Consider the following 26,364-nt stretch of genomic DNA (forward strand, 5'->3'; position numbering starts at 1 on the left):
ATTTGACTCCACAGCCTGAGTTCCTTTTCATGCCAGGAGAACTTTTTACATACAGGGAACTCAGTCAATAAAATTCGCAGCAGAACTCTCAGTGGAACCTGACAAGTAGTTCTAGTTATCAAGAAGGAAGAAAATTTGTGGGATTTACCCTGACAAATTGAAACTATGGAATCGGCACAGGAACATATATGGAGATCAACAGAACATAGCAAAGAATACAGACAGGGATTCCTGTGCATATCAGAATTTTATTATTCGGTTAAGATTTTATATTAGAGAGAAAATATTTAATAATTGATGCGAAGGATATTGGTTATCTACTAAGACAAAAATGAAATTAAACCCATATACAAGTTTCCATATAAAGAGATAAATATAAAAATTAAAAATATATAGAATATATGGGTATTTTTTTAAATAATCTTAAAACAGGGACAGTCTTTCTAAGCAAAACACAAAGACCAGAAGCCTTAAAGAAAAGAGTAAAAGATTTGGCTACATAAAAATTTAAAACTTCTAAGACAAGCAACTGGCTAGGATAAAATAATTAAGGCACTTTAACAGGCAAAAACTTACTATTTAGAATAAATAAAGAACACACCTACAGGTCATAAGAAATAGACAACCAAAAAGGACAACAGATAAAGGGTGTGACATGCACTCTTCACAGTGCACTGAAGAAGAAATCCACTAGCCAATAAATGGGGAAATGTGCACTTAAAAAGTCATATTATTTTTGTCCCTGTGATTGGCAAAAATTTACAAGGTTGATAATATCCACAGTTGGCAGAGATGCTGAAAAATGAGCATATACTATTGTTACAGTCTCTGTAGAAGTCAGTTTTGCAGGACCTATTAAAAAATGTAAACACACAGACACTGACACAGCAATACTACTTCCAGGATGCATTACTAAAATTTTCATGTACCACGGTTTCATGTACCAAGATTATGATACACACTCTGTTGTGAAAGAAACTAGAATTAGACCCAAATGATCTTCAATAGACAAGTAATTAAATAAATTATGGTACAATTATCCAACTCTGTTCAGACATTATATAAAGAATAAAGTAAACAGTGAAAATATATCTCTAAGATACATTAAGTGAAAAACGTAATCCTGGTAAAGGTGTATGGTACAAAATCCCATTTATGTTAATGAAAGTCGGATTTGCATTTATTTAATAAAAGCCAGATTTGCAGATTTCTATGACTAGAAAGCCACAACCAAATTCTTACTTAATGCTAGTTTCTTCTGAGGAGAGGAAGGGAGAGAATATAGTAAAGGGAAAAATCATGTTTGGCTTCTGAAGGATTTAAATATCTTACAGTGAGAATAATTTTATGTATTACTATATATGTAAAAAAATGAACAATTCAAATAATATTAAAAAGGTTAAAGTATTACTTCGAGACAAGCTAATCGGACGTACCTAGAGAAAAGTTCAAGCCCATTAAGGTAAAACAACATTTCCGCTAAATTTGTTTTATAACTAAGATCCTCTCCGTGGGGCGTGCTGGCTTGCGTCTGTAATCCCAGCACTTCGGGAGGTGGAGGCAGGCGGATCACGAGGTCAGGAGATGGAGACCACCCTGGCTAACACGGTGAAACCCGTCTCCACTAAAAATACAAAAACAAAATTAGCCGGGCGTGGTGGCAGGCGCCTGTAGTCCCAGCTACTCGGGAGGTGAGGCAGGAGAATGGCGTGAACCCGGGAGGCAGAGCTTGCAGTGAGCCGAGACAGGGCCACTGCACTCCAGCCTGGACGACAGAGCGAGACTCCAAAAAAAAAAAAAAAAAACAAAAAACTCCTTTCATGCCCGGTGGATTTATTTACTTCCCATCTCTAGACAACTTTTTAAAAACTTTTTATTTAGAAGTCAGTTCAAACTTACCGAAAACTTGCCAGAATAAGAATATACACACAAAATGATAAATGCTTGAAGTAATAGACACCCCAATTACCCTGATATGATTACTACACATTGTATGCCTGTAGCAAAATATCACGTTCCGTATAAATATATACGCCTATTATGTACCCATAATTAAGAAATGTTTTAATTTTTAAAAGAATATACAAAGGACACCTGTATGCCATTTACCAAATTCATCTACTGTGAACATTTTGCCCCATCTGCTTATAATCTGCTGTCACCCTCTCCACCTACCTTTTCCTTCCTATCAATCAATCAATCTAGCCAAACAGGGCTGGGCGTGGTGGCTCACGCCTGTAATCCCAACACTTTGGGAGGCCAAGGCGGGCAGATCATGAGGTCAGGAGTTCAAGACCAGCCTGGCCAAGATGGTGAAACCCTACTAAAAATACAAAAATTAGCCAGGCATGGCGGCACACACCTGTAGTCCCAGCTACTTGAGAGGCTGAGGCAGGAGAATCGCTTGAACCCAGGAGGTGGAGGTTGCGGTGAGCCAAGATCATGCCATTGCGCTCCAGCCTGGGCAACAAGAGCGAAACTCCATCTAAAAAAAAAAAACAACAACAAAACAAATCTAACCAAACAGTATTTTTTTTCCTGAACCATTTGAGAGTGAATTGTAAACTCTGTGATCCTCTACCTCTAAATACTTCAGTGCATGTTTCCTAAAAATAAGAATATCCTCTTACATCGCCACAGTGGAGTTCTCTACTTCCATAAATTAAACTACTTTACACTATTGCCCACAGTCCAATTTTGTCAACTGACCCAGCAATGTCCTTCACAGTATTTTCTCCCCTACAGAACAGTAATCAGTCTAGGCTTAGCTTTTGCATCTGGCGGTCACAACTCTTTAGCCTCCTTTAATCTGAAACGTTTTCACAGCCCTTATGTTGTATGATATCAACAGTCTTGGAGACTATAGCCTTTCTCTCTTTTAAAAGTAGTATCTTCCTGTTCCTCATTTAAAGTTTCTCTGTTGTTTCCTTGTGATTAGAGTCAAGTTAGATGACGACTACTACTTCGGAATAGACAGTTTCCTGCTAAGGGCATTTATATCCAGAAGCAGATGTTCATCTGCTTCTACCTGTGATGTTAATTTTGGTCACCTGGTCAAGGTGTTGTCCTATTTCTCCACTGCATAGTTACTATACTTGTCTTGCAATTAATAAGAGTCTCCAGTGAGATGGCGCAAGATCAGGTAAACATCATGCTCCTTACCCAAAGTACCCCTAAATTTAGCACCTAGGGTGATGCTGCCTAACTTAATCTTTACAACGCCGCCGAAACTGAGCTTCCAATGTCAGCACTCCTTCCATTTCTGCCAATCTGTCTCTGGCATTCTACCAAAGCAAGAGTCTTCCATCTCCCTCATTTAGCTATCTAGTTACTTCTTTATCATCCATATGCACTCAAGAATTCCTATTACTTTTGGTCGGGCGTGGTGGCTCATGCCTGTAATCCCAGCACTTTGGAAGGCTGAGGCAGGCGGATCACAAGGTCAGGAGATCGCCACCATCCTGGCTAACATGGTGAAACCCTGTCTCTACTAAACATACAAAAAATTAGTCGGGCATGGTGGCGGGTGCCTGCAATCCCAGCTACTCAGGAGGCTGAGGCAGGAGAATCGTGTGAACCCGGGAGGCAGAGGTTGCAGTGACCCAAGATTGTGCCACTGCATTCAAGCCTGGGTGACAAAGCGAGACTTTGTCTCAAAAAAAAAAAAAAAAAAAAAAAAAAAATTTCGTATTACTTTCTATGGCCCACAATACTCTACTGTTCTTAATTATTTTGTTGCTCAAACTGTCCCAAATTTGGCCTGGGGAACTTTAAATTTCTCACAATTTATCCCCTCTCAGAAAACTCTAATACCTAGAACTAGCTTATTATGAGAATTGTTTTGTCAAGGAATCTTACAAGGCTAAGGCATAGCTAAACTTCAGCAATAAGACTAAATTGTTTTTCTAATTCTTGTTCATTCCAAAATAGACTTTATTAAAATGAGGATATTGGGGTCTGCTTGATTTGCCATTGTCTGAAGTTGAGTTTCATTACTAAATCTTAACTGATCTGTTTACTTGTTGCTCTAAATGCTTGGAGGGGAGCCCGAAAGGCCATCAGCATTTGTATGAGAATAATAGTGTAGATGGCTAAAATACAATCTCTTAAGATCATTTCTCATTAAGGGAGAGGGAGAGAAATATATAGTGACATCTGACAAAGCTGCATGGTCAATCTGAAAATAAAGAACTGCCAAAATTAAGAAAGCTGAGAAATGGCTAGAGAAAACAGAACAGGTCAATCGTAATAATACGGAAGAGGTGATTGTCCCCAATTGCCACAGTTGAAATGGAATGCTTTGTGGTCTTTAACAAAGAGACAAGAGTTCATTAGGCATGTCACATGTCCCTCTGTCTTAAAACGTCAGAGCCTAATCTATTGCCATGTGGTACCCGCTTCCCGAAGCTTACAGACCTAAAGTGCCCTCTTGGACTGGGTTTGCATATATCAAACAGAGGCACCTTCATTTAAGTTAAAATGTAAGCTCCTCTGCCATAAACTATAAAGGGAGGTAAAGACAAGAAAACCTTTAGGGAAACAAAATGATTCTTTCTGGCCGGGTGCAGTCACTCATGCCTGTAAACCCAGCACTTTGGGAGGCCAAGGCGGGTGGATCACGAGGTCAGGAGATCGAGATCATCCTGACTAACACGGTGAAACCCCGTCTCTGCTAAAAAATACAAAAAATTAGCCGGGTGTGGTAGCGGGTGCCTGTAGTCCCAGCTACTCGGGAGGCTGAGGCAGGAGAATGGTGTGAACCCCGGAGGCGGAGCTTGCAGTGACCTGAGATGGCGCCACTGCACTCCAGCCTGGGAGACAGCGAGACTCCATCTCAAAAAATAATAATAATAATAAAAACATAAAAAAAAGATTCTAAGCTAGTAGCTTTACTTTTTAAATTTCAAATATAATTAGCTATACGATTAAGCTTGTGAAACCCCATACCTTAATAAAGTCATTTCTACCATTTGCGAAATCAAACTACACTTTGATAGATTGCCAAATGAAAAAGGATACCAAGAATCTCAATGTTTTCTATCAAAGCTGTGAGAAATACCAATATATCCATATGATATGGACAAGAGACAGGGAAACACTGGATAGAAGAGAGTGGTTCCCCAGCAAAGGCCCCATTCTCAGGCCTGGAAACCCACGGCCCTAAACGAGAATAGGCATTCCTGTTTTTGCACCCAAAATTTGCCTTTTTGCCCACCACATCCCCTATCCTGTACCCATATAAACACCAAAACCCCAGCTCCACAAGGAAATGAACAGAAGAGCAGAAGAATGGCAGAACGGCATGGCAAAGAGAAGAGGAGGAGTGTCTGAACGTCTGGAGGAGTGTCTGAATGTCCAGAGGAGTTCAGTTGGGGATGGTCGGAGAGGAAATCGGCTGCTGGACAACCAAACTCCAGGGGAAGATCATCTTCCCATTCCATCCCCCTTCCACCTCCCCATTCATCCCACTGAGAGCCACCTCCACCACTCAATAAAGCCCCTGCATTCATCCTTCCAGTCCATGTGTGACCTGATTCTTCCTGGATGCTGGAGAGGACACTGAGCTGGTTAACACTTAAGCTATCCATGGACAGCAAGGTTAAAAAAGCGCACTGTAACTCATGCTACTTGGGCTTTGGGAGCCACAGACACCCACCCCTGGACGCCGCCATGGGGCCGGAGCCCAGGGGCGCTGACCCCAGCATTTGCACCTGCCAATCTGTGTACTCCCCCTCCCATAAATACAAGCCACACCCAATCACACATCCTGTGAGGGGAGTCAGGGAACTCTCATAGGCTATTATTACTAAATAAGCAAGTTGTTAGAAATGTGAACACCCCAGACCTCTAGGAGCACTTAATTACATGCTTTTAAACTATAATTATCCTTATTTTTGTGAATGTTCCTTATCTACCCCAGGTAGCAAGTTGCATATATTATATCATTTAGCCCCACTGTATAAGTGAGGAAACTGTGGCTTGAAGTGCTTTGCCCTTGGTTACCTGGCTTGAGCCAGTCCTCCAAAAGGACATTTACCAGTGTTGGTATTTTTAAATAAAAACAAAACCTTTCCTCACAAAAATAAAATTGCTATCAGTAAAGGTAAATGAATATTTAATACCAAAATGTTCATTATGGCTAGTTGCAGTATTTTAAATAATCTTATTATGGTTCTTTCCTGCTCTCTAAAACTTAGTCATATGAATGTACTTACAAAAAGTAAACTTTATACACAAATGCTAATTAAATTAATGGATGCAAATAAGTATTTAAAGTGTGCCAGACACTGAGGTAAAAGAGCTGCACACAACCACTATGTGAGGCAGACATTAGAATCCCCATTTGATTGATCAGGAGACTGAAGCTTACAGAGAGGTTAAGTTACTTGCTCAAAGGCACAATGCCAGCAAGTGGCAGAACTCCACATTTCTGCTACCTTGCAAGCCTACCTATATTCTTTTCTCTCTCCCACGTCTTGCTAGGAACAGATACCACAAATCTGAAATTCAGGTGTGTCAAGAAAGAGGCTGATTTTTTTTTTATTCTTTGTCCTACTTGAGACTTTGGATCCAGTGATATTCCCTTTTGTTCAACTGGTAATGGCTTAGAAATGCAACCATTTGTGCATCCTTCCAGCAGGAACCTAAACATGTTCGATAAATAGCAGCCGCCTTAAGGAATGAATAGAAAATCAGGAAAAGTCATCATCCATATGAACTACGTATCATCTGCTTTCTTGCAAATGGAACAAATTATTCATGTGGGCAGGAGTAATTCACACAGCCCTTGACCCCCCGATGATGTCCAGTGTGACAGTCAAAGCCAAACACTGACCCAAAAGCACCTGTGCTCTCCCAGTCTTGATGTGTGACACCTAACACTTGTGCTTTATCCTCATCATATATAATGACTGCTCATTTTTATTTCTGTCTGGGAAATTTTACTTTCTCCTGGTGATTAATTTCTTAATTATTTTAAGAATTACAAGTGTACTAAAGTGAGAAAAAAATGGTTACAGAAACCCTTACAGTGTGATAGACATGTTCTTAAATTGGATCGTGGTGACAGCTATACAACTCTGTAAATTTACTAAAAATTAACTGACTTAAACACTTACGTTAAAGGAAAATAAAATCTCGGGACCTAAACTAATCATGCCAAAGGGAAAATTTAAGCTTGACAACTGAGTCACGCAAAAACTGCCTCCTTTCTGTTCCTAAACAGATAGCTGCAATGATAGAAGGCCACCTATCTCCCCAGGTGGGATCCTTCACATATTGCTCACAAGAAAATGCCTTGTGGGCCCCAGAACCTTTACCATAAAACAGAGTTCTGTTGAATCTCACCCTGAAAATATAACTTAACAGCTTATCTTCACAGGTATGGGGCAAAGACAAGACTAGAAATCGTCCTACCACCCACCCAGAGACAAATGCATACGTTTACTTTGTCTTACAAAAAATGCAGATTTAAAATGCAGAATGCATAACTGACTGTTCCTCTACTCCCTCCTTTAGCATGTAACATATGGATTCAGTGAACGCTAATCAAAGCCTCACAAGAATGTGACCCCTTACCTCACTACCTATTTACCTCTTTTTTTTTCCTTCCTCCTTTCCCCTTCTGCCACTCTCCCCTTTAAATATTTGAACTCCTCAAAATTGTCTTTGGAAAATGCACAGGGCACAGATCCTACTCTAACTGTGTCTCCTTCCCAGGCACATCCTCAACCTTGGCAAAATAAGCCGCTAAATTGAGATCTGTCTTGGACATTTTTTGGGTTATACTTAAAAGGAGTAATGCAAAGCACACCTCAATAAAGCTGGGAGTGTTTAAGTGTACTGAGATAATGCTAATGGATTACGGAGGTAAAGTCTCCCTCCTGACTGAGAGGATAAAACTCTCACATTGTTAGACAGCATTAAAGGAATTCCTTTGCTGCTTTCTATGGTGAAGAAGGGCCACCATCTCTTGTGGAAACACATTGCCCACATGAATAATTTGTTCCATTTGTGACATGGTTTGGCTGTGTCCCCACCCAAATCTCATCTTGAATTGTATCTCCCACAATTCCCATGCGTTGTAGGAGGGACCCAGTGAGAGGTAATTGAATCACCGGGGAAAGTCTTTCCTGTGCATTCTTGTGATGGTGGATAAGTCTCAAGAGATCCGATGGTTTTAAAAATGGGAGTTTCCCTGCACAAACTCTCTCTTTGCCTGCTGCCATACACGTAAGACGTGACTTGCTCCTCGTTGCCTTCTGCCATGATTGTGAGGCCTCCCTAGCCATGGGGAACTGTAAGTCCATTAAACCTCTTTCTTTTGTAAATTGCCCAGTCTCAGGTATGTCTTTATCAGCAGCATGAGAACGGATTAGTACAATTTGCAAGAAAGCAGATGATATGTAGAGTTCATATGGATGATGACTTTTCCTGATTTTCTATTCATTCCTTAAGACAGTTGCTATTTATCCAATATGTTTAGGTTCCTGTTAGAAGGATGCACAAACAGTTGCACTTCTAAGCCATTACCAACTGAACAAAAGGGATTGTCACTGGATCCAAAGTCTCAAGTAGGACAAAGAATTAAAAAAAAAAAAAAAAAAAAATCAGCCTCTTTCCTGACACACCTGAATTTCAGATTTGTGGTATCTGTTCCTAGCAAGGCATGTAGGAAAGAGAAAAGAACATGGGCAAGCTTGCAAGGCAGCAGACACAGTGGAGTCCTTCCACTTGCTGGCAACGTGCCATTCATCAAGTAACTTAACCTCTCTGTGAGCTTCAGTCTCCTAATCAATCAAATGGGGATTCTAATGCCTGCTTCACAGTTGCTGAGTGCAGCCTGATGCCTCAGTGCCTGGCACACTTTAAATCCTTATTTGTAGCTATTAACTTAATTAGCAGTTATGTATAAAGTTTACTTTTTGTAAGTACATTCATAAGGCTAGAATTTTACAGAGCAGGAAAGAATCATAGTTAACGCCCACATCCCATTCCTGTTGGATGCCACAGCATGTATGCCAAAGAAGGAATAGTTCTTCTCAAGGCAGCCAGGAATGCTAAATACAGACAAAAGCTGTGCAACTACAACACGGTCAGTGATGGACCACATACACCACGGTGGTCCCATAAGATTGGAGTGGAGCTGAAAAGTTCCTATCGCCTAGTCATAGCCATAACACATAGTGCAATGAGTTACCTACATGTTTGTGGTGATGCTGGTATAAACAAACCTACTGCACTGCCGGTTATATAAAAGTACAGCACATACGATTATGTATAGTACAGAATAATAAAAACAACTGTTACTCATTTATGTATTATACTGTATTTTTAATCGTGATTTTAGAGTGTACAGTTCTCCTTCTAGCTATTAAAAAAAGAAGAGTTAACTCTAAAACAGCCTCAGGCAGGTCCTTCAGGAGGTATTTCAGAAGAAAGCATTGTCATAGGAGATGACAACTCCAGGCATCTTACTGCCCCTGAAGACACTGACATTGGTGATCCTTACCCTGTGTAGGCCTAGGCTAATGTGTGTGTTTATATCTTAGTTCTTAAAAAAAGTTTACAAAGTAAAAGTAAAAAACTTTTAAAATAGAAAAAAGTTTGAATAAGGATATAAAGAAAATATTTTGTATAGCTGTACAGTGTGTGTTTTAAGCTAAGTGTTATTGTGAAAGTGCCAAAAAGTTTTAAAAATTGGCCGGGCGCGGTGGCTCATGCCTGTAATCCCAGCACTTTGGGAGGCCGAGACGGGCGGATCACGAGGTCAGGAGATCGAGACCATCCTGGCTAACACGGTGAAACCCCGTCTCTACTAAAATACAAAAAAAATTAGCTGGGCGTGGTGGCGGGCGCCTGTAGTCCCAGCTACTCGGGAGGATGAGGCAGGAGAATGGCCTGAACCCGGGAGGTGGAGCTTGCAGTGAGCCGAGATCGCGCCACTGCACTCCAGCCTGGGTGACAGAGCAAGACTCCGTCTCAAAAAAAAAAAAAAAAAAAAGGAAAGTGCCAAAAAAGTTTTAAAAATTTTAAAAGTTTATAAAGCAAAAAAGTTCCATTAATCAAAGGTTTATTATTAAAAAATATAAATGTGCTGCCGCCTAAGTGTACAGTGTTCATAAAGTCTAGTGTGTAATAATGTCCTAGGACTTCACATTCACTCACCACTCACTCACTGACTCACCCAGAGCAACTTCCAGTCCTGCAAGCTCCATTCATGGTAAGTGCCCTGTGCAGGTATACTGTTTTTTACATTGTATACCACATTTTACCGTACTTTTTCTATGTTTAGATACACAAATATCATTGTGTTACACTGGCCTACAGTATTCAGTACAGTAACATGTTGTACAGGCTTGTAACCTGGGAGCAACAGGCTATGCCTGAGAGCCTAGGTGTGTAGTAGGCTGTACCATCTAGGATTGTGTAAATACACTATGATGCTGGCACAATGACGACATTGCCTCACAACACATTTCTCAGAGAGCATCTCCTCATGTAATGACGCATGACCAGTTACTGAGCACCTGGAGGTGGAGTGGTACCTGAGGAGGACTGAATGATTAAAAAGAATTGTCCAGGTGAGGGAACAGTGTATGGAAAAGTTGGGAAGAAATGACCACCTTTTGGGAAGTTGGGCATGAGAAAAGAAACCACAAGCACATCAGAATGGCCGATGTTAAAAGTCCAGGTTAGGAATGCGAGATCCTAGAACGCACCCCAGACCTACTAAGCAAGAATCACTGGCAGTGAGACACAGGGATATGCATTGTAACAGGCCGCCTATACCCCAGCCAGGTGATTTCTACACACACTAAAATATGAGAACCACTTACCAAGATAGTAAGAAAGGCCTTACATGTGTTACATCAAGTTTAGCATAAAGCTGCCTCCTTACATATTTTAAGTTTGGCCTAAAGGTTTCTCGGTACATCATGAGCTACAAGTGGAGGTGTAAACAGACCTTACCTACCCTTGTGCCAATCACCGAGTTTTGGCCCATCGAATGTAGATAACGGTTGGAACCGTGTTCAAATAAAGCAAACTCTGGGCTGTAACCAATCCAGCTGTATCTGCACGTCACTTCCGTTTTCTGCACGTCATTTTCCTTTCTCTGTCCATAAATCTTCTTCCACCACATGGCTGCACTGCAGTCTCCAAGCCTGCTCTGGCTCCAGAGACTGATTCACCAATCTTTTCATTGCTCAGTTAAACTCCTTTAAATTTAGTTCTGCTGAAGTTTTTGTTTTATCATATGTCATGCTAAGGTGTTTGCATGTTACTTTAAAGGCAATGAGAAGCTGTGGACAGATTTTAAGAGGCAAGGTAAAAATGGACTTGCATTTTAGAAAGAGCAGTCTATTGTCAGCTGCTAGCGGCTGGAAAAAAAAAAGCAGTCTAGCACAGTACACTGCTTTAGGGCACAGCAAGAACCCTAGAGTCCCTTCAGGACTCAGGAATGCTTGCACACTCTTACTTCCTTTACCTTTTAGCCTCTTATATTCAGCAACTGAACACAAACATACCTTTTACAGGCCATAGTCTCCTACCAACATCTGGGTACTACATGAAAACCCTGTAAGAACTTTATGACATTCACCAAAATGTTTGGAAAAAACAAAGGTTACAACACCATTTATGTGTCAGCGACCAAATGCTGTTTCCAAAATATTACTGGCACTATCAGCTCCCTTGCTGACAAATATTAACACTTTTCAGTTTTAGATAGAGCTGGAACAGATGGCCCTTTGAGCCCCTGTTTACTACTCTCTTTCGTGTGAAGTGATTTCCCCTCCCACTCAGGAAAGGAAAGGTGGGAGGATGTAAACTCAAAGAATTTACCCAGCTGGAGTCCTGGGTATTGGCCTGAAAGGTGATTTATTTATCCTACAGGACTCCATCACGGAGAAAGGTTTTTCTGCAAGACCCTGGCTGGGCCAATCCTTATTTATACAATGCCTGTGAGCAGCCACAGACTGCAGCCTTGACAATGCCACAAGCCAACTTTTGGGTCCGCCATACTAAGCGTTGCATAGGTCTCCTTTAACCCTCACAACAGGTTATATTATTGCCATTTCTCTGGTGAATATGGAATAGATAGATTGAGTAACTTATCCCAGGTTATACATGGAGGAGCAGGGATTCAAACCCACATCCAACTGACTCCAGAACTTACAACCAAACTAATTAATGGGATGTGTCAAGTAAATTTCTATTTTTCCTATTTTTTTTGACGCTTTCATGCACCTGAAGGAAATAAGCACATTTAATTCATAAGGCTTACAACACATTACAAACAAACTTACAACACCCCTAGAAGGTCAGAAGTTTGCTGACCACCTAGTACAGGAGTCTGCAGCAAACTTCCTCCATAAAAGGCATATAAATATTTAGGCTGTGTAAGCCACACATCTACCACTGTAGAGAAGTTTGGGGCCGCCTGACCTAGTGGAAAGGGCAATGAGTTTAGAGTTAGGGAACCTAGTTTCTAACCCTGATTCTTGCCTAAGCCAGCTGAGTGACTTTGGGCCAATCACTTCCCTTCTGTTTCTTCTGTAGAATTCTCTTTTCAATTGACTGCAAAAATAAGGTTAAAATATATTTTAACACACCAAAATGTTAGCTGCAGATTCTACATTAAATCCATAGATAATGAACCAGTGGCAGCAATACTTAAAAAGCATAAACAGAAAGTGAATTTGCATTTTAGTAGTACCTTCTATGTGTCAGGTGCTTTATAAAATACAATCTGACTTCATCCTTCATAAATGAAGAATGCCAGAAGTGAAATCACAGGTTCAAAGTCAGAGAGCAAATGGGAAGCCAGAATCTAAGCCCAGCTGGCCACTCCCTCAGAAGCTCAGTGCTGCTCTGCACATCGAGGACCTGGTCTGGGTCAATGAGCCCTCGACTGATTCTGCAAACAGGGTGACGTACAAGTACTTTTTGGGGAGGATTTTGGAGTCAGGCCTCACTTCCCCCTCTGAAGGACTCTCCCTCTCTGTCCTCATCTGTCTTGTCCACCTCCTCTCAAAAAGATCATACTCCATTTGGTCTGAAAAACACTGTGAGAATCTGAGGTTTGTTTCCTTTGGTTCTGAGTGGAAGGACTGTGACTCATGGTTGTCCAGAATGCCAGGTCAAGGTGGTCTGAGAAAGCAGGGAGGGAGAAAAGGAGGACCAAGCACTTTCTCAAAGAAGCTGTGACTGGTCCTGCTGCCCACACCAGCACTGTGGGTCAAGTTGGTTTCGTGCCGGGCGCGGTGGCTCAAGCCTGTAATCCCAGCACTTCGGGAGGCCGAGACGGGCGGATCACGAGGTCAGGAGATCGAGACCATCCTGGCTAACACCGTGAAACCCCGTCTCTACTAAAAATACAAAAAAAAAAAACTAGCCGGGCGAGGTGGCGGGCGCCTGTAGTCCCAGCTACTTGGGAGGCTGAGGCAGGAGAATGGCGTAAACCCGGGAGGCGGAGCTTGCAGTGAGCTGAGATCCGGCCACTGCACTCCAGCCCGGGCTACCGAGCAAGACTCCGCCTCAAAAAAAAAAAAAAAAAGTTGGTTTCGTATCTCAGAACTTAGTCCTAAGGTAAAAGTCTATGTGACGAAACATAAACCTGTGAAATTACCCAAGTGCCTCTGACCTTGTCTGTCTCCTTAACCACCCACTGCAATTCAGTTTATAGGCATCCGTTTAAAACTGTACCTTAGAAATGGGGTTGGGAAAGGGAAAGTGAAACCAAACAAATGGAAATCATTATCGTTGCTTCCTTTACCCCAAAAAAAGAAGAAAAGCAAAAATATTCCCCAAATACAGAAGGGTGCATGTGTGTCTCCACTGTCAAAAGCAAATTTTTTTTTTTTTTTTTGAGAAGAAATTTCACTCTTTTTGTCTAGGCTGGAGTGCAATGGCTCAACCTCAACTCACTGCAATCTCTGCCTCCCAGGTTCAAGCAATTCTCCTATCTCAGCCTCCTGAGTAGCTGGGATTACAGGCATGTGCCACCATGCCCAGAACATTTTTGTATTTTTAGTAGAGACTAGGTTTCACCATGTTGGCCAGGCTGGTCTCAAACTTCTGATCTCAGGTGATACCCCCACCGCCTCGGCCTCCCAAAGTGCTGGGATTGCAGGCATGAGCCACTGCGCCTGGCCAAAAGCTAATTTTTTTAAAAGGCAGGGCCAGGCATGGTGGCTCATACCTGTAGTCTCAGCACTTTGGGAGGCCAAGGCTGGGGGATCACGTGAGCCCACGGGCTTTAGATCAGCTTGGGGAACACAGTGAGATCCCATCTCTATGGAAAAACACTGGTTGGACATGGTGTTATGTGCTGTAGTCCCAGCTCCTGGGGGAGGAGGGAGTAGGTGAGGGGGGCGGGGCGTTAAGGCAAGAGATCCCTTGAGCCCAGGGGGTCAAGTCTGCAGTAAGCCATGATCACACCACTCTAATCTAGCCTGCGTGACAGAGCGAGACTCTGTCTCTTTAAGGAAAAAAAAAAAAAGAAAAAAGAAAAGCCAAACTCCGTAGCTAAGCATTCAAGGCCAGATTCTGATCAATCTGGCTGGAACACACTCACAGCAGCTCTCCCGCCTTAATCACTTAAAGTGGGCATAAACTGTGCTCCAACCACATGGCCTCCATCCTACTTCACCACGCCTGAGGAGCACAGGTCCCCTGCTGTTCCCTCTGCCTGAAGGAATGAGGGGTGATCTGCTCCCTTGCTGCCTGCTGAAATTCCACCTCATGAAGCCCAGGTCGAACGTCACCTTCTAGAAGACACACGTAAAAACTCAAAGGAACTTTTACAGACAGATCATCAGTTTCAACTCCTTCATGTTGCCTCTGAGGAAAACAAGGCGCAAGAACGTTAAGGGACTTGCTCTAAGTCACACAGCTAGTCGGTAAAGACTTGGTCTGGAAAGAAGTCAGCAGGTGGGGTGGGCAGCAGGCAGGAGAATGTCCAGGTTGACCGCCCTGTGAGAGCCCTTTTCTCCTTGGAGCACAGGCCACTTGAACCCTCTCTAGACTCTGCCCTGCACTCCAGGTTACAGCTGTCTGTGTCCACATTTCTGATTGTCTTTTTCAGAGAGGTCCAAACCATATCTTACCCATCATGTTACCTTAATACTTAGGTACCCTTGGGCCTTCAGTGAGTCCCAATAGTCATTCAACAGACAAAACACCAGCCTCCACCACTCTGGGCTTGTCTACCTCCAATAAGCCTCCACGCCTTGCCAGGGAGCCACCTAAAGTACTGCTCACTCCCCACCACTCCTCACTGAAACCCACAGACACACACCATGATCTCCACAATCTGACATGAAAGTCTCTGAACGGCCCTTCTTACCTGTGATAGTTAATTTTAGGTGTCAAGCTGACTGGATGAAGGGATAACCAGATAGAGAGAACAGGTAGTTTTTATTTCTGGGTATGTCTGGGAGAGTGTTTCCAGAAGAGACAGGCATTTGAATCCATGAACAGAGTAAGGAAGACCTACCCTCACCCAAAGTGTTGGGCACCATCCACTCAGCTGAGGACCCAGATAGAACAAGAAAACAAAGGAAAGTCAAATTTGCTTGTTCCCTCTTCTGGAGCTGCGAAGTCCTTTTTCTCCTTCTCTTGGACATTAGAACTCAAGGTTCTCCAGCATTCGGTCTCCAGAACTTGCACCTGCAGTCCCCCATGTTCTCAAGCCACCATCCTCAGACTGAGTTATACCATCAGCTTCCATGGTTTTGAGGCCTCTGGGCTTGGACTGAGCCACACTACCAGCCTCTGCAGCTCTCCAGCTTGCAGACAGTATATGGCAGGGCTTCTCAGGCTCCATAATTCTATAAGTCCATTTTCATACTGCTATGAAGAAATACCCAAGACTGGGTAATTTATCTCCATTTCTCTGGAGAACTCTAACCAAGTACCCCTCCAGCCTTGTTTCCTGACACTCCACCTGTCCAGAGCACCACAGGCTCTTCCTCACCTCTGCAACTTATCCCACTATTCCCTCTCCGGGAAGACACTTCAAGAGCTCCCTTTCCCCACATCACTTCTCCATGGCTAACCCCTACACATTCTTCATGACTCAGAATGTCTAAGAAATGACCTCCTCCAGGAAACCATTCCTGACTACCCTCTCTCCCAGGTGAGGTGCCCTCCTCTGTGCTCCCAAAGTACCCCGGCATCCCTCCTCCACCAGGTGGTTCTCAGCACACACATGCCCCACTCTCCACTAGACCATAGCCTGAGGCAGAAGCTGCATTTGCTTCTCCAGCACCTAACACAATACTCAACACATTAAGTCAGACTGAAAAATTGTCACTCACTAGTTACCTTCAGATCCAACAAACATACAGTGTATCATTTCACCAAAATATTTTAAAATATGTAGACCCTATGAATATGACAGCATAATATCAGCAATACCAAGGGGACACGTCCACAGATCACAGTGAAAAGCTTTACTACACACCTAGTCTTTAAATAAAGAGCTTAAGATGCATGATGGCATTAGGAACTGCCAGGCACTCCCCACTTCAGGAGTCCCGTTAGAGAGGTGTGATGACATCAACAATATGGCAGCTGGCCATGGTGGCTCTGGGTATAAATGGACTTGGTGCATCAGGAGGGAGCACAGATCCACGAAGTACAGGGGGAGAAGAGGAGAGTGCTGACTAAGGTGGTGGCCAACAGGAGGCTGGAAAAAGGAAAATCTCTCCCCCCAGGAAGCCTCTAAAGCACCCACAGGAGTCCCCAGGTACTTATCTTTGGGAGGTGAATACACAGTAACTTCAGGAGACTCTGCCTGAGATGCTACTGGGGCACCCAAGACTGGAGATTGGTGGGCTGTCAACAGATGGCTAGATGGAAACTCTGAGCCTCACTGAACTCACAGTATCAGATTCATACTGGATGATTAGAAACAGCAACCATGGGCAGGGAACTGAGATAAGAAGGCAAGCAGCTAGCACAGGAAGAACTGATACTAGCCTGCAGAAGCATACGTGTTACCCAGACTTGAAGGGAAGGAAGTGGGTATCCAGGTAAAGAGGGGGGACAGGAGAAAATGAGGAAAAGTTTCACTAGAAAAACAGCTGTCAAAAAACAGATAGGGTTTCAAAAGAGACTCAAGACTGAACATTTCAGGAAACATTTCAGGAAAATGTCTGTCTGTTAACCTGAGCTGGAGTTGGGACTGACGGAAAAGTGATGCTGCTTCCTTCCACTAACCAGCATAACTAATTTACAAACACCCTTTCTTAACTCTGCCCAAATGCTTACCCTCATTAACAAATGGCCCACGCTCCGCAATCAGAAAATTCAGTGAGCCATAGGGATTAGTTTCATCTGCTTGTTGTCCTTCCCCATCTTCTACCCACCTGAAAGGAGACAGGAATGAACTCTACTCCTCCTCCTTAGGCGACAGCACCCCCACCCAGCCACACAAGGAACCCAGAATTATTACTCAATAGCTCCTCCCTCACTGCACCACTGACCATCAAACTGGGGGACAGGCCACCAAGTCAAGTCCTCTTTCATGTTTTGAGAAATCCGTCAACTCTGGCCTCTTCTGTCCAGTGCCACAGCGTCTACTCTACTTCCTTACTCATCATCTTCCACGCTCACTGTTGCAACAGCCTTTTGTCCTCCTGCTACCTCCACATCCTGGCTGCATCCACTTCACCAGATTTATCTTCCTAAAATGAGCAATCTTACCACAATTACCTCGTCAAAAACCTTCCATGTGGCCGTTTGCAGTGGCTCACGCCTGTGATCCCAGCACTTTGGGAGGCCAAGGCAGGTGGATCACGCTGAGGTCAGGAGTTTGAGGGCAGCCTGGCCAACATGGCGAAACCCCGTCGCTACTAAAAATACAAAAATTAGCTGGGCGTGGTAGCGGGCGCCTGTAATCCCAGCTACTCAGGAGGCTGAGGTGGGAGAATCGGTTGAACCTGGGCCATGGGGGCAGAGGTTGCAGTGAGCTGAGATCCCACCACTTCACTCCAGCCTGGGCGAAAGAGTAAAACTCCGTCTCAAAAAAAGAAAAAAAAAAGAAAAAAAACCCTTCCAGGTTCCCATTTTTTAGGAGATACAACCCAAACTCCTTAGCGTGACACTCAGGATACAATGACTCACGATCCAACCTAGCCTTTTTGGTTTCTGCCCTTCGACACTCTCCTTCCCACTGGACCAAGTGCTCTCTTATTCCCGCCCATCTCAACTTCCCCCAAGGCCTTCCCACTGGGGGGCCCAACACAATCCCGGTTGCCCTTTGAAACCTAGTTCAAATACCATCTCTCCTTTCAAGTCTTTGCTGGCCCCTAAACATGGGAAGCCAATCATCCCTGTTTGTACCTGTTGTCTTGGTGCAATTACTGAAAGCACACATTTACTCAGAGTGCCCTGCTTTCAATGATAAATTATATGACCTTCCAACCTAAAACCTACCCTGACCCAAAGACAGAAATAGTACAGTGACTTGTGTTCAGTGTTTTGCTTGACGTTGTGCTCCTCAAGGGTAATAACTGTCTTGTTTTAGTGTGTATATCCAGCATTTAAAGACTGTTAGCACCTGACAGGGGTTCAATGAACATTGGTGGAAAGAAAGAATAAATCTCAGCTGGGAACAGTGGCGCACGCGTATAATCCCAGCACTCTGGAAGGCCCAAGAGGGATCACCTGAGGTCAGGAGTTTGAGATCAGCCTGACCAACATGGAGAAACCCCATCTCTACTAAAAATAAAAAAAATTGGATGGACGTGGTGGTATATGCCTGTAATCCCAGCTACTCGGGAGGCGGAGGCAGGAGAATTGCTGGAATCCAGGAGGCAGAAACTGCAGTGAGCCGAGATCACGCCATTGCACTCCAGCCTAGATGACAAGAGCAAAACTCCATCCCCCACCATAAAAAAAAAAAAAAAAAAAAGTTTAAAAAGCTATGAACATTTTGCCAGGCGCAGTGGCTCATGCCTGTAATCCCAGCACTTTGGGAGGCCAAGGCGACCAGATCACGAGGTCAACAGATCGAGACCATCCTGGCCAACATGGGGGAACTCCATCTCTGCTAAAAATACAAAAATTAGCTGGACATGGTGGCATGCGCCTGTAATCCCAGCTACTCGGGAGGCTGAGACAGGAGAATTGCTTCAACCTGGGAGGCGGAGGTTGCAGTGAGCCGAGATCGCACCACTGCACTCCAGCCTGGGCAACAGAGTGAGACTCCAAAAAAAAAAAAAAAAAGCTATGAACATTTAACCTTATAACTGTATTTGCTGAGTGGCTTTTAATATAACGTTAAATATAATGCATCAAATTATATATGCAAATTACCAATTTCTGTAACTACATAATAGCAATGTAATCAACTTTTCAAAAAACATTCAAAACTGTTATTTTCCAGCAAAAGTAAAACTATTGAAAAAATTATTTTCTGAAAAGTGATTTTTCTTGTTTTCTTTCGAAACAGGGTCTGTCACCCAGGCTGGAGTGCAGTGGCATGATCAGAGCTCACTGAAGCCTCAACCTCCTGGGCTCAAGTGATCCTCCCACCTCAGCCTCCAGAATAACTTGGGACTACAGGCAGGCACCACCATGCCCAGCTAACTATTCATATTTTTATTTTTGTAGAGACAAGGTCTCACGGGCTGAAAAGTGACTTTTAGTAAACTTTTATTTCATATGAGAAAAAAAATTTTCTTTTTTCTCAGACGGAGTTTCACTCTTCTTGCCCCGGCTGGAGTACGATGGCGCGATCTCAGCTCATGCAACCTCTGCCTCTTGGGTTCAAGCGATTCTCCTTCCTCAGCCTCCCAAGTAGCTGAGATTACAGGCGCCCGCCACTACACCCAGCTAATATTTTGTTATTTTTAGTAGAGACAGGGTTTCACCATGTTGGCCAGGCTGGTCTTGAACTCCTGACATCAGGAGATACACCCGCCTCGGCCTCCCAAAGTGCTGGGATTACAGGCATGAGCCACTGCGCCAGGCCTCATATGAGAAAATTTTTAACAATTAGCTGCTAGATATTCATTATTGGCGAGTTGAATAACCTTAATTGAATTAAATAATAAAACATAAATGATTTTCATTCAATTCTTAAATCCTTATATTTGAGGGCCAAATATAAGCAAGCCACAAGGCACCCAATAGTAGCCCATAAGTATGTGAAGGTAACCAACCAAGATGACTTCAAGATCAAGCAACTGACAAGACAGAAAGTCCTCCAATCACAGCCATCTCTATGTAATAAATTTGTTGGATTGACCTTGAATATATTCTGTACATCTTCCATGAACTCATTATCAATGTTGCTAGTGCAATACGCAAGAAAACCCAATGAGAGAAATTCAAATATTAAGAAATAAGCTTTTGCTGATTGAGCTTTAAAGGGCCACACACCATCATAATATCTAAGATGCTTGTGCTCCCCAGTAACCAGTTTTTGCCTCCAACGAGGATGCAAGTCCTAACTTCTATGCTCCCAAATTTATCATACTAGCACCTAAAAAACACAAATTTAAAAATCAGTTTACCCAAGAAAACCTCCATCCTACAGCTACCATGAGAGCTTCTCTACCATCATCATTCATTCACTGGGTACTTTTAAAGAAAAAGATTTCCATATAATTAGCCCTTCCCCCAAAAGAAACTTCCTCTCCCCCAACCTCCCCCTCATCCCCCTCCCCTCATCTCAAGAAAAGCCTAGATCTTTAGAGCTAGAACACTTAGGGCTAATCCAGCCCCTCCTTCTTCAGATAAGGAGATAAGGGAACTGAAAGAGCCCTCTGAAGCTGACAGACTTGATCAATCAAGGTCAACAGTCATGGGAAGGACCTTGTCTGTCTTGTTCACTGTTGTACCTCCAGGCTATTATAGGGCTTGGCACCTAGTCAGCTGCTTACACACATAAGTGATGAACAAAGGGAAGAACCAGGTTACCTAAAACCTAGCCTGGTACTTTTCCAACTATATCACTTTGTCCCTTTTTTTTTTTTTTTTTTTTTTGAGACAGAGTCTTGCTCTGTCACCCAGGCTAGAGTGCAGTGGCACAATCTCAGCTCACTGCAAGCTCCGCCTTCCGGGTTCACGCCATTCTCCTGCCTCAGCCTCCCCAGTAGCTGGGACTACAGGTGCCCGCCACCATGCCTGGCTAATTTTTTTGTATTTTTAGGAGAGACGGGGTTTTATCGTGTTAGCCAGGATGGTCTCGATCTCCTGACCTCATGATCCGCCCGCCTCGGTCTTCCAAAGTACTTTGTCCCTCTTAACTTCCCCAGAATATCAAATAATGGCCATAAAAACTATCAATATCAAATATGGCCACAGAGACTATCAGACTCTTCTTAAATATGTGAAAAGCTTCCTAGCTGAAATAAGCTATTTGCATACCCAGTAAAATTGAAGAACAGGGTCTTATGAACTCGAGGTTAGAGTTCTTCAAGCCCATTTACAGTAAGGGACATTCTACAAATAAGTCAAGGGTATCCAGTCTACAACACACTACTTCCTACTTGCTTACACTTATTAGAGCTCCTTTTTAGAGTTCTTGTACACAGGTCGTATCTTCCTAATCAGACTGAGAACCGTAAAGAGGCAAAACTATGTCTTCTTTAAGGCACCTACCAAGTTTGAGCACAAAGTAAATGCTCAATAAATGCTTGCTCAGTTTATAGCAATGGAAGTGGTACACTGTGAGAGACAAAAGTACATTTGGCATGAACAAAGAATTCTATTTGTATTTTGCTCATCAACTAGGACTAGTATAGTACCTAGCATGTAACAGAAGCCTAATAATGAATGAAGAAAAATAAATGAATGATATGGCAAAAACTGAGATGTTATTAAGCAACATCTTTTCTGAAGTCTTTCATTCATTCAACAAATATTTATTTACCAAGTATCTGTGTGCTAGGTTCTCTGCTACTCTGAAACTTCCACAGAGTTTCACTCACAGAAACCTAACTTCCCTCCGCACCAGCTAATGCATCTCAACGCAACCGTTCATCTAGTAGGCAGTGCGCATAGCTGGGGTGACCATTTGTCAAAGTATGTTCGAAACAGTCCCAGTTTACACCTATTATCCCAGTGTTAATTAATAATAGCACTGCTCAACAATGCCCTGATCTAGAGAATTACATGGCCCTAAGCACAGCAAATCTTCTCCCACAAACAGATCAGGATTCAAATATTTCACTCTACAGTCTTGGGACCCTCAATGCAAGGGACAGGCTGTAAGCAAGGGTTTGGACAGCCCAGCTTGCTCTCTTGTCTCTCTGTCATGTAAAGGAGCTGTAGTTCAGTTTTTGTTTTGTTTATTTTAAGGCCCACATTTAAAGTATAGTATTCCTTGTCAGGAGATTCCTGGCATTAAAGAGATGGACGGGAATCTTAACCGCCTCCTCCAGATCATCCACTATTGCATCATTTGAAACCAAAGCCTTCTAAAGGCAGCGACTCGTACAATTCAAGTCAGGTAAGATGGCAGCAACAGCAGCTGTGAGTGCTGGCTGCTGCTGGAGCCTCGGTCTCAACTTCAAGAGCAGGGAGAGCGCTGTCTCTGGAGTTGCCAGGTGCTGAAAGGAACAGTCAATAATAAATCAACAGGTCCGGCGCGCTGGCCCCGGGGTGCTCAGGCCCGGATGCGCCACGACTGGAGGAAGTGGCTAATTACTCACAGTTGAAACCAAAGGAGGCCGGAGCCGGTTCTCAAAGCGGTTTCCCTCTGAGGACCTGCTACGGGAAATGTCCGGGCCCAGTGGAGCGAGACAGAAGAAGCACCACAGCCTGGGCTGCGGCTCCGGCCCGCCAGCCCCAGCCCCTGGCAGCCCTGCCCTGCTGTCGCGGCAGGTACCCCTCTACTCATTCTTCCTCCGGCTGCCCGCTCTTTCCATCAATCGTAAGCCTTTCGGTTCTGCCACCAGGAAACTTCCATAGAAGGTGAGATTCCCAGGTCGAGGGATGATTCCACGAACAGCCAGAGGTCTAGTGCCGGGACTTCAGGGTCAGACTAAGTAAAGCACAGGCGTCGCTGGGCCGGCTCGGAACAACTCAGAGCTGCGGGTCCTACGCTCCCGCGCCCTCACGCCCATCCAAGTGCCGGCAGGAGGTGGGTCCTCCATCCCCACGACCCACCGGCCGGCGCCCCGAACCTCGGCAGTGCGTCCGCAGGGACCCTCCTAGCTCCAGCCGGGACAGACCTCCAAGGCCGGGCGCCCCCACCCGGAGCCCGCCCGCCCCAGAAAGGGGACCAAGGGGGCGGGGCCTCGGCAGTCCCAGCCGGGCTCACTCTTCTCTCCCGGACTCCTGTCCAGGGTTTCAGGGGCCGGGCCCGCAATCCCCATCGGCTCGTACCTCGTCCGCTTCCAGCTCCGCTCGGCTGCCTACGAGCGCCATGTTCCTCCTCCGGCTGCTGCCACCCAAAAACCAAGCAGGGAACTCAGAGCCGACTCCTGCTCTCGGCTCTGGGCTCAGCCCAGCGCAAGGGAGGGAGAAAGGGGACTGCCCGGCGCTCCCTCCCCGTCTCGGGCGGGGCCTGAGCGCAGCTACTCGATTTCCCCGCCCCCGGAGCCGGCAGGCCCACACCGCATCCATTTCCTCCCTGGACGCCGCGCCGCTGGCCGGGCCACTTGCCCGGCCCCCCGCAGGCTCGCCCCGCCCGCCCACGTGGGCGGAGTCACCTCCCAGATAAAGTTTCCCGGTCTGGCACGCCCTCCGGGAGGGTTTCCCAAGGGTTACCTGCCGCTTGTGCTCTGAGGTGGCTGGGCACACCTGGAAAGAAGCTAGACAGCGCGGGGATGACGAAGCCAAGGTCAAAGCAGCGCCCCACCTGGGGTCCGTGGAAGCATCCACCTGGCCCTTGGTCCGGTTCCAGTCCTTTTTCCTCTCCAGGTGGCCACCGCATCTCGCAGATGGTGTGGCCTGAGGGCAGCCCTGGGTCACGGTCACTGGTCCCTGAGAGACTTCTGACACACCACCCGCCTGTACAGTAGGTGGAAGGACTCTGTTTGCTTCTGTGTTCAAAAAATTAAAAAAACGCGGGACAGAGATTTATACATCTTGGAACTCCTCTACCTCCCCCTACCCGGACCATGTATTCTCTCCATAGCATCCTGTAGTTTGTAACTCCAAACATAGTTGTGTAATTCGTGCTTGAACTATAAAATCCATGAAGGTAGGATGCTATCTGTGCTCTTCAAGACTGTATCCCCAACACCTAGAACAGTGTCTTGCACATAGTAGGTGCTCAACATATTTGTTGGCTGAGTTTAAAAATTGAACCTTGCTTCTGACATGTAAAATAACTGGAAAATTAAAAGCTAGATCTTTAAGAATTCGGGAGAGAGAGGTCAGATTTACTTTACATACGGAAAAATGCACCAAGTTAAATGTGTAATTCAATGACAAGTGTTTACAAAACATCCCAATCATAATATAGAACATCCTGAAAAGTTTTCTGTGACCCTTTGCTGTCAACTTCCTACCTCCACTCCCTAGCCTCTGTCAGTCACTGATCTGCTATCAACATTGATTTGCCTTTTCTAGAATTTCATATAAATTTAATTAGAGCATGTGGTCTTTCATGTCTGGCTCATGAAAGGCTATTTAATAGTCATCCAGTGATAACTGTAAAAACAGCTAATAGTTATTGAGTCCTTACTATGTGCCAGGACTCTACTGAACCTCTTGCATATAGTATTTCATTTATTCTTCATAACCCCATAAAGTAGGCTGCTGTTCTCTTTCAGATGAGTAAACTGAGGCTCAGAGAGTTCAAGTAATATGCCTGAGGCCAGACAGCAGTTAAGTAAGTAGGGATGCCAGAATCTGAACCCCAGCAGTCTGACTCTAGGGCCTAACTGATAACCATTGCTTTGTACTGTACTGGCTCTAGTCACCCTCCTTCTCTTTCTTTCTGTGTCAGTAAAGCAGTTGCCTGTACAAGTCCATTACATACATTTTCAGTGAGTCACTTTGCATCCTAATACTTGCTGTACAATTTTAATGGCTTGGCATGTACTTTTATACTAGAATAATAAAATGGTTTCTACACCAGAAACATTGAAAAAATGGGTTAGATCATGTGGTGGTTGCTCAACTCTCTGAATTGTCTAAAAATCCTTCAATTGTATACTTACAATGGGTGAAACTTGTGATTATGTAAATTATATCTTAGTAAAACTGTTTTTAAAAAACTAGTTGACACAGGCTAGGTGTGGTGGCTCACACCTGTATGGGATTACAGTACTGGGAGACTGAGGAAGGAAGCTAGCTTGAATTTAGGAGTTCAAGACTAGTCTGAGCAACATAGCAACATAGCAAGACCCCATTTCTAAATAATAATACTTTTTTTTTTTTTGAGAGACAGAGTTTCACCTTCGTCACCCAGGCTGGAGTGCAATGGCTCGATCTTGGCTCACTGCAACCTCCGACTCCCTGGTTCCTACGAATCTGTAAATTGCTTAGAAGTAGGCACTATCTTATTCATCAGTGCAGATACTCAGTAAAAAAGCTCCAGGCACAGTGACTTATGCCTGTAATCCCAACACTTTGGGAGGCCGAGGCAAGCGGATCACGAGGTCAGGAGATCGAGACCAGCCTTACCAACATGGTGAATCCCCGTCTCTACTAAAAATACAAAAATTAGCTGGGCATGGTGGTATGTTCCTGTAATCCTAGCTACTGAGGAGACTGAGGCAAGAGAATTGCTTGAACCCGGAAGGCGGAGGTTGCAGTGAGCCGAGATCGTACCATTGCACTCCAACCTGGCGAAAAGAGTGAAACTACGTCTAAAATAATAATAATACTTTTATTATTTAGAACACATGCTCTGAACACTTAGAATCAGATGAGCTAGAAGAGACATAAGAGTTTAATTCCAATACCCTTGAAAGTTTCCAGTCCTTCCCAGACCCCCCAACCCACTCCTACCTCCTCCTGTGTTTCACTTTCTGAGGTTAGAATCCTGTCCAGGTCCAGATTCTACTCTGTATTACTCATGCATGGTTCTGTTTTTCAAAGTTCATTTGTTCCTAAATTGATAGCACATCTTTTTGACATGAAGCCATCTCCTTGGTAGCTTATTCTCCCATATGCTGTTATTCTACCTTTGGAATTTCAACTCTTCAAATTCTGAAGAGATCCAAACAAACTTGGCTCGAATTAGTGACAGAATTATGTTATAATGAGAATCAAGTGTAATTTTTCAAAAATCTATACTTATAATTGAAGCTTGACTGGTGTTTTTGTTGTTGAATTTTTTAGATATCAGGGATCAAATCTGAAGTCTTGTATGTTTTAAATTCATGGCAGGAGATGAGCAACATTCATGTTTCAATTCAAACACTGAATGAATAAATGTGTTCTGGCCAC

At 44.0% G+C, this 26,364-nt stretch overlaps 1 protein-coding gene across 1 annotated transcript in view; it reads right to left on the bottom strand.

The window, feature by feature from the left end:
- The window catches only part of TTC39B (tetratricopeptide repeat domain 39B), a 145,601-nt gene extending 121,984 nt beyond the window's left edge, over nucleotides 1-23,617 (bottom strand). The window contains exon 1 of the mRNA XM_003911696.3: nucleotides 23,347-23,617. Coding sequence (XP_003911745.1) covers nucleotides 23,347-23,586 — 240 coding nt within the window. The 5' untranslated portion in view covers nucleotides 23,587-23,617. The remainder of the gene's footprint in view (nucleotides 1-23,346) is intronic.
- Nucleotides 23,618-26,364: the final 2,747 nt, after the last annotated feature.

Source organism: Papio anubis, chromosome 13 (assembly GCF_008728515.1).
Source record: "Papio anubis isolate 15944 chromosome 13, Panubis1.0, whole genome shotgun sequence".
Taxonomy (NCBI): domain Eukaryota; kingdom Metazoa; phylum Chordata; class Mammalia; order Primates; family Cercopithecidae; genus Papio; species Papio anubis.